The 16,051-nt window shown below is 35.7% G+C and overlaps 1 protein-coding gene across 6 annotated transcripts; it reads right to left on the reverse strand.

The window, feature by feature from the left end:
• Positions 1 to 2,142: 2,142 nt before the first annotated feature.
• Positions 2,143 to 15,135, reverse strand: LOC113120428 (dnaJ homolog subfamily C member 5-like). 6 transcript variants are annotated; one of them, XM_026290228.1, is made up of 7 exons: positions 14,976 to 15,135; positions 12,341 to 12,474; positions 9,174 to 9,387; positions 8,303 to 8,459; positions 6,475 to 6,557; positions 4,840 to 4,878; positions 2,143 to 4,190 (listed from the first exon to the last, which is right to left on the reverse strand). In XM_026290228.1, the coding sequence occupies exons 2-5, from the start codon at positions 12,463 to 12,465 to the stop codon at positions 6,478 to 6,480; spliced, it is 576 nt and encodes a 191-aa protein (XP_026146013.1). In that variant the 5' UTR covers positions 12,466 to 12,474; positions 14,976 to 15,135; the 3' UTR covers positions 2,143 to 4,190; positions 4,840 to 4,878; positions 6,475 to 6,477. The 6 variants fall into 6 exon arrangements, with proteins under 6 accessions (XP_026146013.1, XP_026146014.1, XP_026146015.1 ...); XM_026290229.1 differs by having other exon boundaries at positions 6,470 to 6,557; XM_026290230.1 differs by lacking the exon at positions 6,475 to 6,557 and having other exon boundaries at positions 14,976 to 15,134.
• Positions 15,136 to 16,051: the final 916 nt, after the last annotated feature.

A 16,051-nucleotide genomic window follows, 5' to 3' on the forward strand; every position in this document is an offset into this window, starting at 1 on the left:
AATAAAGTGTATTGTTTGGTTTTGGTGTAGAATTTGTCATTTACCTACTACGTGCATGAATCAGTGGGCGCCTGGGCGGGGCTAAACAGGCAGAGACGTAAAAGCAGGTGTTGATCGACTTCTGCAAAGACTGCCCAGATTAGCTCATGTTAATTTGTTCATGTGAATATGTAATACCTCATGTTCTTGTGGCACTGAATTAATAAAGCATAAATAAATAAATAAATAAACAAATAAATAAAGCAAAGGCAGTGTTTAACCACACTATTTATGACATCAAGTGACACATTCCAAACCTGTCGTTTTGTCAGACTCGCTTCAGTATAAGCTCTTTGTAAACTAATTAGTAAGTTTAGAGTCCTGAAAAACGTTTTTATTTAAAAAAAATGTATTGTGTTTTTTTGGGCATGTGTTTTTATTAGTGAGTGAATGAGTGTTGAACAGTGCTTACATCAACTGCGTTTATATGACTACTTAACATTTTGCCCTATTTCTCTTACAAAATGCATTTATATCATGTCTATGCTTTGTTCGTGTAATGAATGGATTCCTGAGCTTATACTGGACAAAAAAAAATACAAATAAAAACTTTTGTGAGTGGATTCTTACTTAAAAAACACTGACACAATGATAAACAAGTACATTAACATCAGTTATAACATCAACTTATTGAATAATTAAGTAAATATAATTCCATGATCTATCTTTGTAAAGAAATATCATTGCTCTGCTACTGTCTTTACTAACGACATCTTTACCTGTGTCGGCCACCGTAGCTTCTCTGAAGGGAGGGGTGAGCGGGGGAGCGCTGGTTGCATTTCGCAACTTCACCGCTAGATGCCGCTAAAATCTACACACTGCACCTTTAAATGTCTCTGATTGACCATTACCTACAATAAATCCATACTATATATTTGAATGGCTACATTGCTCAAATCTAAACACGTAAGAAGGAACCCTTGACACTATGTTCTTTCTCTTGTATGTTACTGTTTTTCATACATATAAAAAAAGCTGTAACTACAGTATTGGCGTATTACTTTGTTCAAGAAAGCTTTGACACTCCGCAAGAGCGCGAACCACATTAGAGCTGTTATCACAGCTTCAACTGACGGTGCTCTTAATTTTAAGCACCCCTGTAAAACGGTACTTGGTTTAGAAAGTGTGAATACATTATGCAAATGGTTTTTTTGTGTGTGTGTGGTTAATTAATTACTTTTTCTAGGCTGAACAATCTTGTTTTAGTGATGTTTTGATGTAGAACGTGGTCTATTTCAGTTATAATATGGGTTATAATACTTAATGCTGTTTCTCACTCACTCACTCACTCACTCACTTATTGTTTTGGTGAATGTCTGTCAGATCATTAAAAAAAAACGATTTGCTCCTCCTCCAGCCAATTCTATATGTTGTGGAGGGGTGAGGTAAGGCTTCATGGCACAACTGAGCAGATACATCAATGGTCACCAAAACGTTTAGGTTACAAACATTCTTCAATTTCTTCTTTCATATTCCAGGGATAAAAGAAGTGCATAAAGGTTTGAAAACACAAAGTTGAGTAAATAATACTTTTTATTTTTGGGTGAACTGTACCATTAATATTGTTATTGTAACTTAAAAAAAAAAGCAAAAGCATGCCATGCTACATTATGAATGCAGCCTTTGACAGTAGAAGTGCATGCAGACTGCATTTACAAATTACCACAGGCTCTTATATTTTATTGCTAAAACAAGCAGACATTTCCCAAACGTCCAGAAAATTAGTCAAATAATTTGACCCATTGTCAAAAAATTTTTGAATTTGGGCGGCAGCTGTTGTGTCATCTAACATTGAAATCAAACCTTTTCAACATGTCCATCAGCATGATTAAACCTGACTGTACACTTCCCAAGTATTTTGACAGGTCTGTTAATGAGCGTATGGAGTTCTACACTAAGCCGATTACAAGCTTATGGGTACAACTATAGCACATGAAGCTGCAGTGTGATGTTAACGACTGCAGGCCTGAGATACCAATTCATTTCCGAACATAGACCAATAATACTAATCAAAAAATGAAAACCTAAATGTCAAGTCGACATGGTAGTAAACTTATGAATGAAGTCTTCATACAATAGCATATAAGAATCACTCAAATGCAATTTTTTACAAATCCCCATTTATTTAGTTCAGAATCAATGATATAAACAGACAATGAAATATGAGATGTTACGAACCATGTTGAATTAAAACCGGAGGAAAGTAGCAATGTAGTACTGGGGTTCTTAGCTCCTTTTGGGCTGTGGGTAAATTCAGACCAGACGTGGCTTTCCCGCCTCATCAAACAGGTAATTACACAGCATCTTAAAACTTCATATGTGCACTGGTGAAGAGGCCAAAACCTGTCAAATGCTTTAAAATCATAGTTATCATTTGCACCCCAAACAAGTGCCAAAAAATAAATTGTTGATTGCGGAAATGGACATTGTGCAATTAAATGAAGTGATCCAGTAAGCATGGAAATGTACCAATGAAAAATATATAAAAAAAAAAAAAAAACGAAATAAAGTAACAGCTGGTTTGGAAGAAGATCATATCCCAATGCTTTCTGATAATGTCTGGCTTTATCTCTTTTTCGTTTGGCAAGTTTATTATCTGAAAGTACCATCCAGTTTGAATGGAATAAAAGAAAACTTCTTGGCTATAAGAAAATGCCCCCCAAAATGACAACCAGAATAGACAGATGTCCATACACTACTTGAGATTATAATATACATTTCCATTTGCACACAGAAACAAAATGGTGTACAATCCATGTATATACTATTGCATTTGGAACAACAATTTACAGAGAAAACATTGGCATCTAATGTACTGACTCTAATATATTGTTTCTAACAGTAACCTTACTATTGACTATTTGAGTCCTTCACATTTAACACAATGGGCATTTCCTTATTGCTAAAACCACGAGGCTCTTGCAGATCCAAATTCGGAAATCAAGTTAACACAGTGCATCATTTCACTCAGAACATGTCATACACATTAATCTCAATTCTGATATATTAAAAATAAATAAGATCATTAAAAATATTCCCGTTTTGTCATCATATGTCCTAAGAGCACAAAGAAAGCATAGGTTTGCTCGATTTGGCATAGCGTTCACCAAAAATAGGGTTGATCCCATTTCAGCCCCTTTGAACAAATTAAAACTTCACAAATTAAAGATATTTTAGCTTTCGCAGTAGTGAAGTAGTTGTAAGAGCTGAAGCCATTAGATTTGCATTAGAAGCCTCCAATGAAGGTAGTGAAAAAAAAAAAGAAAAAGTGCATACAAAAAAAACTTTCACCAGCGTATCCAAGAGTTATGATTTTAGGGAAATGTATGACCATTGCACACGGCTCGTCAGCTGACGTTTGAGGCATCTGCCTTCACATTGGACAGAAAAAACTATTACGCTATGTCGTGTCATTTGAGCACGATTGACCGATTTGATCTTAAACAAAATGCACTATAATGCAAATGTAACAGATGACTGCAAACTTGAGAATGGAAAACACTGCCATCTAAAGAAGCAAAAAAAAAAAAAAAAGAAGGGGGCCATGTTGTGGCTCCACATTTGGATAAAGATAAGTGGGAGGGGTTCTTGCATGTTCCTATGCTGTATAGTAGTGGCATGCTGTTATTGCTTTGCATGCACACATGATCATTCCACTCAATGTCCATGCTTCTAACACGCTTTAAACTAATTTTAATAAATAGCCAGAACCAAAAAGAAACAAACCTCAAAAGTAAAACCCACTTCCCAGCTGGAGCACTGCCCAGTGGCACCAGCCTCATAACTGTATTATTTTGAAATGAATGTGTAGTTATATACGAACAGACAGACATACACACCAATGGAGACACAGATAAGATTGGCAGAGGCTTCTTTGTCTTTTGGCAAACTGCCACTCGATTCCAGTGGGTCAGAGTCAAGGTATGGCGCAGTGGCACAGTTTAGTCCTGGTGCAGTGATGCCCTGCCGTCAGCACACTACATCAGGGGCCTTAGAGTCCATCAGCAGGACCCCCTTAGTAATGACCGGGGCCAGGACCAGGCAGGTGGCTCAATTCTGGGTGTTGTACTTGGACTGGCTGGCTGCGAAATGCATAGACTCTGAGGTGTTGACATTGGAACTGGGCTGGATCAAAATAGGGACATCTGAGCCTACAAAAAATAAAGGTTAAAAAAATTAATGAAATAATAAAGGAAAGAATTAGGATCTAAATATCATGACTTTAATTGCTTTAGCAAAACTACAAAGCAGCGGTTAACCAATATGAGTTTTGAACAAAGTCAAGATCAGAGTAGCCGATAAAAAACAGATAATTATAGTAAAAATTATAGTAAATTTATAAAAGATTGTATATTATTAAAAGAAAAAAGAATTTGCATTGTCCATTGGCATGATTGTTTGTAATTTTTAAAACCATAAGAGAGAACTGCCACTTCTTAACATCCAAGTGGATGATAATATCAAAATGGCCAAATATTAGCTGACATATCGGTTTACCAGTACTATAAAGTTAAAGTATATTGTGTGCAACATGCATTCATGCAGATAAACGCAGACTCCATTTGCCTTTCATTTGCATGAAGCTATCATTTTTGAGGATTAGGCAGCCATAGGTACAGAGCATGCAGTTTTACTGGAGATGCACTGCCAATAGGTTTTGATGGTCTGAGGGATATGTGGGATTTCCTAGCAGGAAATATGAACACTAGGCATACACTGTTCTCTACAGTGAAGCACATCAGATGTCGTTTCCTTGGAATATGGCCAAAGCTGGTCACAGCCCTGCTCTAAGAAACATACCTCCCTTCCCTGATGCAGCTCTTCTGAATCACCGCCCCACTAACGGAGAGCATCCATGTGCAGCAAAGAATGAAAATAGATTTCTTTATTTATTCTTTATATCCTAGCTATAGACTAAAAATAAAAATAAAAAAGAGAGGAAAACAAAAACAGTAATGGGATGGTGAAATAAAGGTGTGAGGTGAGAAGAAGTTGACTTTGCTGAACAGATGGCTGTGTGACAGGCCAGCGGTGCCTCTGTATGACACAGCCTGTGTTGATTGCATTTCTATCGATGAGATGCAGCTGCTTTGACAGCTTTGCTTCATGCTGACGCAACCTTCTCAACAGAAATCCAATTTCCTGCTGACTCATCCTCACACTCACTGGCCTTCTAACATCCTCTAACATACTGGTTTTAATGCTGGATAATAATAGGACAAATCATTTCGTTTTTGTGTATATCGTAATAATAAATGAAACAAAAGTAACAAATGTATTTACTTATGTAGCTTGCTTTTTTATTGGACTAAATTCCTAATCTTAATAAAGATCTACTTAAAACTGCATTGTAAGGCTAAAACTAAACATTTTGTAACAATATTATACATGTATTAGTTTTTTTTATTATTATTTCATATATATATATATATATATATATATTAAAATTTAAGGTTTTAGCCATTACTCTGTGGGCCTGTTTCATAAAACAAGTTTACCAAATAAGACAGGTTTATTTTAGTTAGTCAGACTTACTGTGAGTTGATTTGGTTCAAAATAAGTCAGACTAACTGAAATAAGTCTGGCTTTCATTGGTAAACTTGTTTTAAGAAACAGCCCCGTCTTCAGTGTCACATGATCCTTCAGAAATTATTCTAATACACTGATCTGATGCTCAGGATGTCAGCACTTATTTTGAAATATACATTTTTGCAAGCATGTAAACGTCTTTACATAATTGCATCCTTCTTGAATAAAAATATTAATTTCTTTAACGTTTACATCTCTAATGTAACTTTTTATAAATATATTTTTTTAATAATAAATGCTAACAATTATTCTTTTATTATTGTTGATATATTACATATTATGACATTATTAACGTCTCAACTGTGTGGTCTGGCTCAATCATAAACTAGAGGGTCAGATGGTATCCTTCCACCTCCTGGTCAATAAACTCCAAAACCTACAGGAGGTTCAAAGTACTTGGCAGAAAAAGGCTTGGCCTGACAACATGCAAAACAAGGACATCCACAGCACGCACATGCAAAGCATTAGGTTCATGCATGGGCCTAGTAAAGCAAACACAACTCAAGATCTCAAGATCTGTAACGCAGGTCACTGGCTTTGGGTTTCAGTTCGTTACATAGTCTTTCAGTGCATGAAGTTCCTTAATAAGGAAAACATTTTATCTACTTAATGAGATGTTAAAATACTAGCACCGTTTAATAAGCCTTAGCGAGGTTGCCAAGAGGCTGGGTCTTAATAAAAGCCTGAAAACCATATCCAGTGACTAACTCAGCCTTCGTTAGAGCAAATGCTGCACAGTAATCCAAATGTTAGTGAAAGACAATGTGGTGAATCACAGACAAACACAGGGTGCTGTAGGTAGACAATCACAATAGAGTGACTCTGATGAACATTCAACAACCTTACAAGTCATTTTGCATCTGGAATAGATTCACTGCTGATTTCTGGACCAGGACTAGGTTTAGGCTGGACAATAATTATTGTTTCACCTGTCGAGTAAAATGGAAACCGTTATCTTAAATTACAGGTCACATGAAAGATTTTATTGTAATGTATTCTTCCACAGCTCTTAGGATGGCCCAAAAATTGCTTTATACCTTTAAAATTGAGCTTCAACCATGTAAATATAATTTACATCCACTTAGTTAGCACCTACTACACATTAAAGTCAATATCTGTATGATTTACTTTATATATAAACCTTTCTACAAAGGCTTTATTTTGTAATAATAATCATAAAAGATAACACTTTCAAATACAGAAGTTAGCATCTTTAAGAATACCAGGATGTGTGATAAAAATCCTAAACACAAAAACATTAGAAATGTTTTGTGAAACCTGTAGAATGCCAGTACTTCTTGTCCACTGAACTTGACTGTCGTTCATTTGCCAGCCCTAAATTTAGACACAACAAAATTGACCAAACCCCTTGTGCTGCACTCCATAAATAATATAAAACTATATTAGCATCAGGAAGACAAGAGGTGCTCAATACCCAATGTCCTAGATGACTGATACATACATCACTTGAACGCTCAAAATGTCTATCGGGGAAATGGCCAAGGACAGACAAGTGAGATGAGTCCTGTCTTCTGTGACACTTCATTCATTTCAGTGTTAAACATGGAGATAAACTGCATACACCTTCAACTCATTTCAAACACTATAGCAGACCAGAATCCAGACATGGGCTATTAATATAAAATGTTGTGCAGCCAGCAACATTTAAAGATGATAGGTGATTCTGACTATTCATTTTGACATGAATCTGAGCAAATCCATCATCTTTTTAGACTACAAAACATGTCCTTAGTGATATTTATCTCTTATTTAAGGGACTTGAGAGTATGGAAAAAACTAATTTTTACCATCAGAACTGAACAAACTTGTTTTTTAGTTTTTTATAGTGTTAAAATCCCCTCAAGTATGAGCAAATATAATAAACAACCTCAGAGGGCGACCCAACTAAAGTACTGACATCTATATATACAGGATCAGAGTTATAAATAGCTGCATGTTTAGTGTTTTTGCTTGATCTGTTAAATTTGTTCCTGCTGTTCATGCCACCTGAGCAACATCACGTGTCTCTACTGAGACAGCAGAGATCAGACACCTTCTCAACTGTGGCTGAGGCTTTAGCATCGATTTGAACAAAGCCGAACTAGTATCCCCTTTGTAAAATAAAGGTCAAGTGTATTTATTGTAACTATATAACTGCAAGTTATTACTTTCAATTATGTCTAAGAGTTGTATATATTTAAAGAGGTTAGCCTAAATTATCCACTACTATTCAAGCATTTGGGGTCAGATAAATAAAATACCTTTATTTATCAATGACACATTATACTGATCAAAAGTGGCCATAAATATATTTATAATCTTTTCAAAAGATTTCAAATTCAAATAAATGCTAATATTTTAGGAAACACAACTTCCAACTGGGATAGCAAGAAGAAATGTTGGTAACACTTTACTTAAAGCCTTTATGTATAATGCATTACATAATACATAAAGTATAAATATCGGAAAGTAACAACTTGCAGCTCTACAATTCAGATACAGATCAATTCATTTGATGCATTCATCAGAGCAATTCAAACTGGCAATTCCTGAGTTCATAAGTCTTTTGAACAACTCGTGACTTTAGCAAACCATAGCAATACAGTACCAGTCAACTATCCAATAGGGGATAGTTAGCAGAGTCAGAACTAAACCTAAACAATTTAAGGCTCACCTCCTCCATCCTGCTCTGCTTTGATCTGGGCCTCCAGGTCTTCTGGGTCCACGTACTGGTAGTTCTCCTCCTCTGGTGGTTTGCACTTTCCACAGCAGAAACAGCAGCAGCAACAGCAGCAGCAACAGGAGAAAACGGCACAGCACATGACCATAGCCTGCGGTAAAGACACAGACCTCAGATCAGAGACGTCTCTCTCAAAAAGGTAGAGGTTTCATTCCACAGCGACAGGAGACGTTTGCAAGTGGCTACTAGTATGTTACAATATTTGTCATGCTAGGAAGTTCGAGGAAAGAAGTTCAAACCCAAGGGAAATGATTGGCAAAACAAAGAACATCAGCATTTATTTATAGCTTTGTAGATCAAAACAGGCTGATGCATTTTAATCAGGCTCAGCTGTCTTGCCTTCTGCATTAAGCCTATTTGAGAAAATGATCACATCTGGATCAAAAGCCAAAATAAATTCAAAATGTAGCATCTCAAAGAGAACAAAGCTCACTTAATGTCTGATCTGTTCAGATTATAAGAGCAGATTGGGGTGACACCAATCTCCTTCTGCAATCCTTCTGCTCTGTTCTCAATTCAATTCGCTTACAGTGACAGAAACCCACCAAGGACATATAGCATTAAACACTGTTTATTTTTGATTATCTTTCTAATAATACTTCATAAACAGATTTTTTTTTTTTTATTCACACCAAGAACTATGTAATTCCTTATTTCTTTAAAACGGTATCTGTGAGTAAGTTAACATCACTTCAGAATGTCAGTTTAGGTCAACACACTTTGTTTACAGCAAAGACAATCTGTAACATAGAGCCTCTATTTACTGATGCATAATAAAGCTGTTTATAGGGAAACGAGCTCTCACCTTGAACCACCACTTCGACATGAGGAAGTAGTATTTGACACTCTCTTCTCCAAACTGCTCGGACACGTAGAGCCCCATGGAGCCATATTCATCGTAGATCTTGCGCTTGGTCTCATCGTTGAGGATCGAGTTGGCATTGTTGATTTCTTTAAACTTTTCTGCGGCTTCGGGGTTGTCTGGATTCTTGTCTGGATGGTATTTCAGAGCCAGTTTTCTGTTAAACAAATAATTTTGTGAGTCCTGAATCTAACAACTCAAGAATCAAATGGTTAATCAGATTTTGAATATTATGTTTATGCAAAATACATAAAAATTTAAGGGAAAACACACACACAACACATATATACACAATACATACATACATACACATATATATATATATATATATATATATATATATATATATATATATATATATATATATATATATATATACATATATACATACACATATACATATATATATATATATATATATACATATATATATATATATATATATATATATATATATATATATATATATATATATATATAAATAATCATCTCATATATTATATACATATTATGAAGGTAGTTTTGAGAAGTTTTGTGAGAATCAAAGCAAGCTCGTACTGCTTTAAAGAAAAATATTTTGTTTGGATTTAGAAATAATGATTTGTTTGTATTTAATGAAAAAATGATTTATTGATAAACAGGTCTATAATCACAATTTATGTTTAGTTTTTCAAATTAAATGAAAACAAATAAATGAAGAAAATGATTTAGTACTCAAATATATTATTTTTTTTAAATAAGTTAGCATCCTGTAATATAAAAAAAATATTGACATGCTAAAATAAAATTGTAAAAATTAGTGCAATAATTGTGGTAAACTAATAATTGGCAGTTATTAACAACTATAAAGAATAATTGACAGTATGAAATAGGGATGTCAAATTTCGATTATTTCCATGATCGATCGTCGTTTAAATTAACGATCAATTAATCGATTAATCGTTAACCATAATACTGCAAAATGGGTCTATTGCAGGCACGCAGTCAGCGGTATGACAGGATGTGCAAAAGCCACACACACACACAAAACGCTTTCTCACTTGAATTAAAGAGGTTTTAGTCTGAATAAAATGCTAGTAGCAGGATTATAAAATGAATAGATGCGATTATGATCATTTGATAAAATGAAGAGATTGCGCCATACTTTTGAGGTCATTTTACTTTGTTGACAGTTTCCAATCCCGCACGGAGAACGCTGAACGCGCCTCTTTAAATGGTTTTGTGGTGCTCGTTGTTGTATTTTAAAGCACAATTGCAATGATTTCAACTGACATTATTGTATAAAATTATCCGAAATGTGGAGCGCGTGTGACTGCGCTGCACATTAAGTGAACTACATCGGCGCTGCTGCACCAAAACACAGTTGCTCACATTCATTTGATCCTGCTGGATTCTGTCCTAGAAAATGTCAGATTTTTAAAAATCCGGCATACAGCGCATTAGATCGTGACAGTGCATGCGTGCAGACGAGGATGAGCGAGCGCGGCTTTGGCTAGATTTATTTGGAGGTTATTGCTCAAGTCTCATTCGGCACAAATCGAAATGTTTCCATATTCGCAATGTATTTGAATGTTAAACTATTATTTATAATGTAAACTAGGCTTGTACTTAACACGCATTCGCATATAGACGGAAAAGATGATCCTCTTCATATGAGCAAAAACGCGCCCACACTTCTGTTTTAAATCCGTTAATCTTAATTAGCCTATTTAAGTCGGATATATTTCGCATAGCCGATTTAAAAAAATAAAATAAAAAACATGAAAACAAATTGTTATTTTTATTTTGGGCCTATTACTTAGTAGGCTATAAATTTTCCTTAAAGCATCCCATTTTGTCCCAGGGCTTAGATCCTGTGCCCTAGTCAGGTCCATGCAGAAACTTGTGAACGATGCTCGGCGTCACCGTTTAGTGACAGCAGTGATTTCTCCAGGAATGTGTCGGTCACAGCGCCTATTAATCGCTGTTTTGAATCCAGCAATTATTTATTTAGAAATGATAAGATCTGATTATGACAAGTGTGGTATAAAAGCTTTGTTTATTAGAGGAATAATAGGTTAACTGGAAAATGTTAGATCGCGACCATGCTTTTGGACCCCATAGTCTTCATTTACGCGGCTTTGTTCTGGTTTGCCGGTTGGTCACGAATTTCCACAAATTCAGTATATTTAGGCATTGTTTCTTTTCCTAAATCTTCATAGTCTAACCCTCTAATTTCCCAGGTTTATTTTATTATCTTTCGCTTTTAATAACTGTTTTCGCATCTCTTACTGTGGTAAACATGGGAAGGGAAATTAAAGATTTCATGAATTAAGAATTCGTTCGATTTATTAATTTGTTCCCTTGTTTCACTTAAATCATGGGTTATTTAGGGAACAAAATTAATGAAACATGGACAATTGCCACATTAATAATTCGTAGGAATGAATTAACAAGTTGTAGGAATGAATAGTACCTGTCCTGTCACTGTGTCCCGCAGCCCTGCAAAGCGCACGATATAAAACAGTTATCTGATGAAATGATTAGTAACTACTGCATTTAATGTTGAAGAACTTTTATGTTGTTTCTATTTTAATGTACTTTGAAGTTTAAATCACATTAAAAGCTTAATTTGTACATTGTGAATGAATGATGATGCTTTTATATATCGTCACCGTCACTCACAGCCGCTCGCACGTGTTGAGTGCGCATGAGCCGCACGCAGCCCAACATTGAATCGGTTAACCGACCATCGATAGCCTTAATCGATTGCATCTCTTATCGACAATTAATCGATCATCGATTAATCGTTGACATCCCTAGTATGAAAGCAGCACTGGATTCAAGGATTCAAAGCGTTTACTGTCATATACCTAGTGAGGAAAACAAGTTTCCCTAAACAGTTCAATTCTTACTTTGCTGTCCACAATGAATGCCAAGAAAGTGCAAAAACTGTACACACACATATACAAGCTATACACACATATATACATACAATGTTAGAAGAGCAGAGGATGTAGCAATGGTGCATGTAGTCTAGAATTTTTATAAACAGGTTTAAAATATTCTTTATCCACTATTTCTAAGGAAAACTGAATAACTGCAAGTTAATGTGACAGTGTTTAGTGTACCTGTAGGCTCTTTTAATGTCCTCTGCTGTGGCCCCTTTCTCCAGTCCCAGCACCTTGTATAAACTGTCCCCTGTAGTGGACATCTTTCTCTGAGGCCTGTCAGAGTGCGGCTTGGCGTCAGCCATGTTTCAATGCTGGAGAACAGGAAAAACACACAGAATTATGAAGAGGGATATTTAAACAAAAAGTGTCCAATGGGAGCTGCTCTTCAAAGAACTCAGCATCACATTATTGACATATAGAACAATGTACACAGCCAAAGCAAGCAGAAAGCACTAGTTTAACAACACAATGTGCGAACACAAGGTGTGGCGAAGGTGAATCCTGTGTTAATGTTGAAAACAAACGGCGCAGTTTTCAGATGCTTATCCATCAGGACATGATAAACACTTCAGAGAAATCTTTTATGAGACGTTTCCTGTCATAACCACAGGATGCAATGGTGGGCAAAGCAACGGGTTCCCATTCTCAATGTCTTTGCTTAAGATGATTATGTTTTGCTGATCTCACAGATTACAATTCCATCTTGACAAAGGCTATTAGGGTGGATCTTTTTGAGACATTCCTATTGAAACACATCATCACCAAAACTACTGTGTAATTAATAATGCTCAAGTTTAAACTAGCACACATTCCTTAACCTTTGACATTTTAAATGTTAGGAAAGATTTCTCTCACAAATAAATGCTGTTCTTTTTAACTTTCTACTCCTCAAAGAATCCTGAAAAAAAAATTCATTCAGACATTAAACAGCACAATTGCAGATATAATTAATTTTTATACAGTCTTACAAATGTTTATTTAGAAAATTATTGGATTTACACTAAAAGAACTTTCCCTGTTCCAAACTACTAAGCCAAAGTGACTTTTGGAGCTTGAAATAATTCACTTCATTCATTCGAGAAAATGTTGGAGGCAGTTAACAGATGATCACACAGCCAGAGGTGTCACAGACTGTTAAAACAATTATAAAATAGATTCAAATCTTCATCAAAGAACACAGTACACTAGAAAGCCAAACAAGCACCCGCATCACTGCAGCTGTGAGAGTTTCAGATGAACCTCTGTTCATCAAGCTGTAAGCTTATCCCAGGCTTAACTCTAGTCAATGTATTTCAGATGAATCTAGCGGCTGTGTCATGTCTAATGAGAAAGCACACTAATCACACAGGTCACTTTCTTCCAGATTATGACAACTGGCTCAAAGCTCCTAAATAATGCAGTGTGACACGATGAAGCTGATACAACTTTATATGCCAATTCAAACCTTGTGCTGTTTACATTAACACTCAGTTTACTGGGAAGCACAAAACTGTTAGAAAGCAAACAAGTTCTTTACAAGCCAAGGTAGCTAATATATTAACATGATTCTCATAATTCTGCCAGGTGTTTGAAGATGGCTTTGAGGTCCTAAGAAAAAGCTGAATACTTTCATTCACAAAAATGTATTGTGGTTTCCACAAACATATATGTTTAACATAACTCCAAATCAGCATATTAAAATAATTCCTGAAGGATCACGGGACACTGAAGACTGGATTAATGTCAGATGAAAATTCAGTTTTTTTACTCAACATAAATGACAAATGCCTTTGAATTGAAGCATTTAAAACACTTTGTTTTCATTTTAAAATTACTGTAGCACCATTGTGACCGATCTAATCAATACTGATTTCAATTTCATTTGAACATTTTTTCTTTACACTTGATTCTTCATAGAGTGTCTTCTGATAAACGGTCGATTGGTCAAACTCAAACAGCAGCACTAGCAGTAAATCATTACCTCCCTTCTCAAAGACCAGGTAAGCATGTGTCTGGTCCAGTCTTGATCAAAAACTATAATACTGCTCAAAAACAGCTGTTCAAAAAGACGTAGAAAACAGCAGTTATTAGAAATAGTCACTTCCTTTGCTCAACTTCACTGGCTTTCATAACAGTTCTACGTCAATGGTTTCCTTACACTTGTCCGCAAATACATATAGTTAATGAAAAATGCGTTAACTCCTATTTGTTGCATCAAAACACATCTGGGCTGTCCATTGATAATGTTTATTTTTAACCTTTCGTGGATATGCATCTGAGGTATTATCATAGTCATCATATTTACACTACTTGTCGGCTGTTGTAATAGGCGTGTGTCCTTGCGAAACTATAATCCAGTCCTAATCCAGTCCAGATTACTATACCCTTCAGACCCGGTATTTTCACTCATTGTCAGGTTAACCATGACCTATTTGGTTTGACCTGGACAAGAGCAACTACAAACAATCTCTAAAGCTCAGTCAACACAGTTTAACATGGAGTTTATTCATCTTTATTCGGGATTATTGATATATCTGGACGGATCTGAGAGGAAAGCACGCGACTCCACCGGCAAATTCACATCTAACGTAACGTTAGTGACAACAAAACCACTTTGAATATATAACCTTCAATAGATTTACATTAATTAAACACCTATTGTGAAAGCTACACACGATGTTGACTTGTTTATGAGTTCGTTATTAATTCGCAATTACTTTTATCGATAAAGCAAACGGCTGACTAAAAGACAGTTAGCATTAGCACGCCTAGCCACGATAACGGATTTTTGTTGAATTTGAGCAGCACATTTAAACAGTCGATTTAAACTCACCTTGAACTGGGTGGTAATATGATATAATCAATAGCGGCTGAATCATAGAGGATTCAGCTATATGGTTCTTTAGATATCCTATGTACAGCTCCTCATTGCTATCACCGCATGTCCTCCCTTGAAAGCATAGAGCGCTCGGAGGGAGTTCCGAGGAGGACGCGCCTGATTATTAGAGTCGACTCTTTGAACTGAATCGCTAACATGTTCGACTCCGTTGAAAGAGGGTGCGTAGGGACACGACTGATTCATTGGAATTGAAGCTTTAGCGGAGTCGACTCTCGTTTAATGGATTATTACTGTAGTATACCATTGGGCGTAATCGATGCCTTGACTTTGATCTACGCAAATGACTCCGGACCGATTCTATCATTAATAATGGTTAACATTAGTCAAGGCAAGGATATATTAAACGCACCGCACATAAGCAGCTGAATTTATGATTTTACAATCATACGGAGTAATATCAGTTTTTTTTTTTTTTTTTTTAAACATGCTTTTTATGGTTTGTTTTTCAAAATAAAAGTCTGAAACACTATTGTATTATACTTTTTTTAAGCATAGTGAGCTTCGGTTTATTTACCCAACTTAATAATAATTGCAATAATAACGATACAAATAATTACGATACTCTAATTTATGCTTATTTAAAAAAAAATTTAATTAACCATTTCTTTCGATTTTGGGGATAACATTGTAAACCATTTACATTTTAGGCAATTTTTAAACTGCAAGCATACAATATCTTGCCAGTTCCTAAAGAGCCCTTCCTCAAATCTTGCCCTGGAGGTCCAATGCACTGCAGAGTTTAGCTCCAACCCTGATCAAAGTCACCTGTCTGCGATTTTCGAATGATCACAAAGACAGCGATTTCCATTGATTAGCATGCTCAGGTGTGCTTGATTACGGTTAGAGCTAAATGCCGCAGGAAAGTGGATCTCGAGATCCAGATTTGAGGATCCCTGTCCTAAAGCAACACCTACAAATTTTCTTCCCAATCTGACAGACGTCATTTGTGTACTTGTACTTATTTTCCTTATGCATTTTAATTAGTACAGGACATCGCTAAAAAATTATAG

This window comes from Carassius auratus, chromosome 20 (genome assembly GCF_003368295.1).
Source record: "Carassius auratus strain Wakin chromosome 20, ASM336829v1, whole genome shotgun sequence".
Taxonomy (NCBI): domain Eukaryota; kingdom Metazoa; phylum Chordata; class Actinopteri; order Cypriniformes; family Cyprinidae; genus Carassius; species Carassius auratus.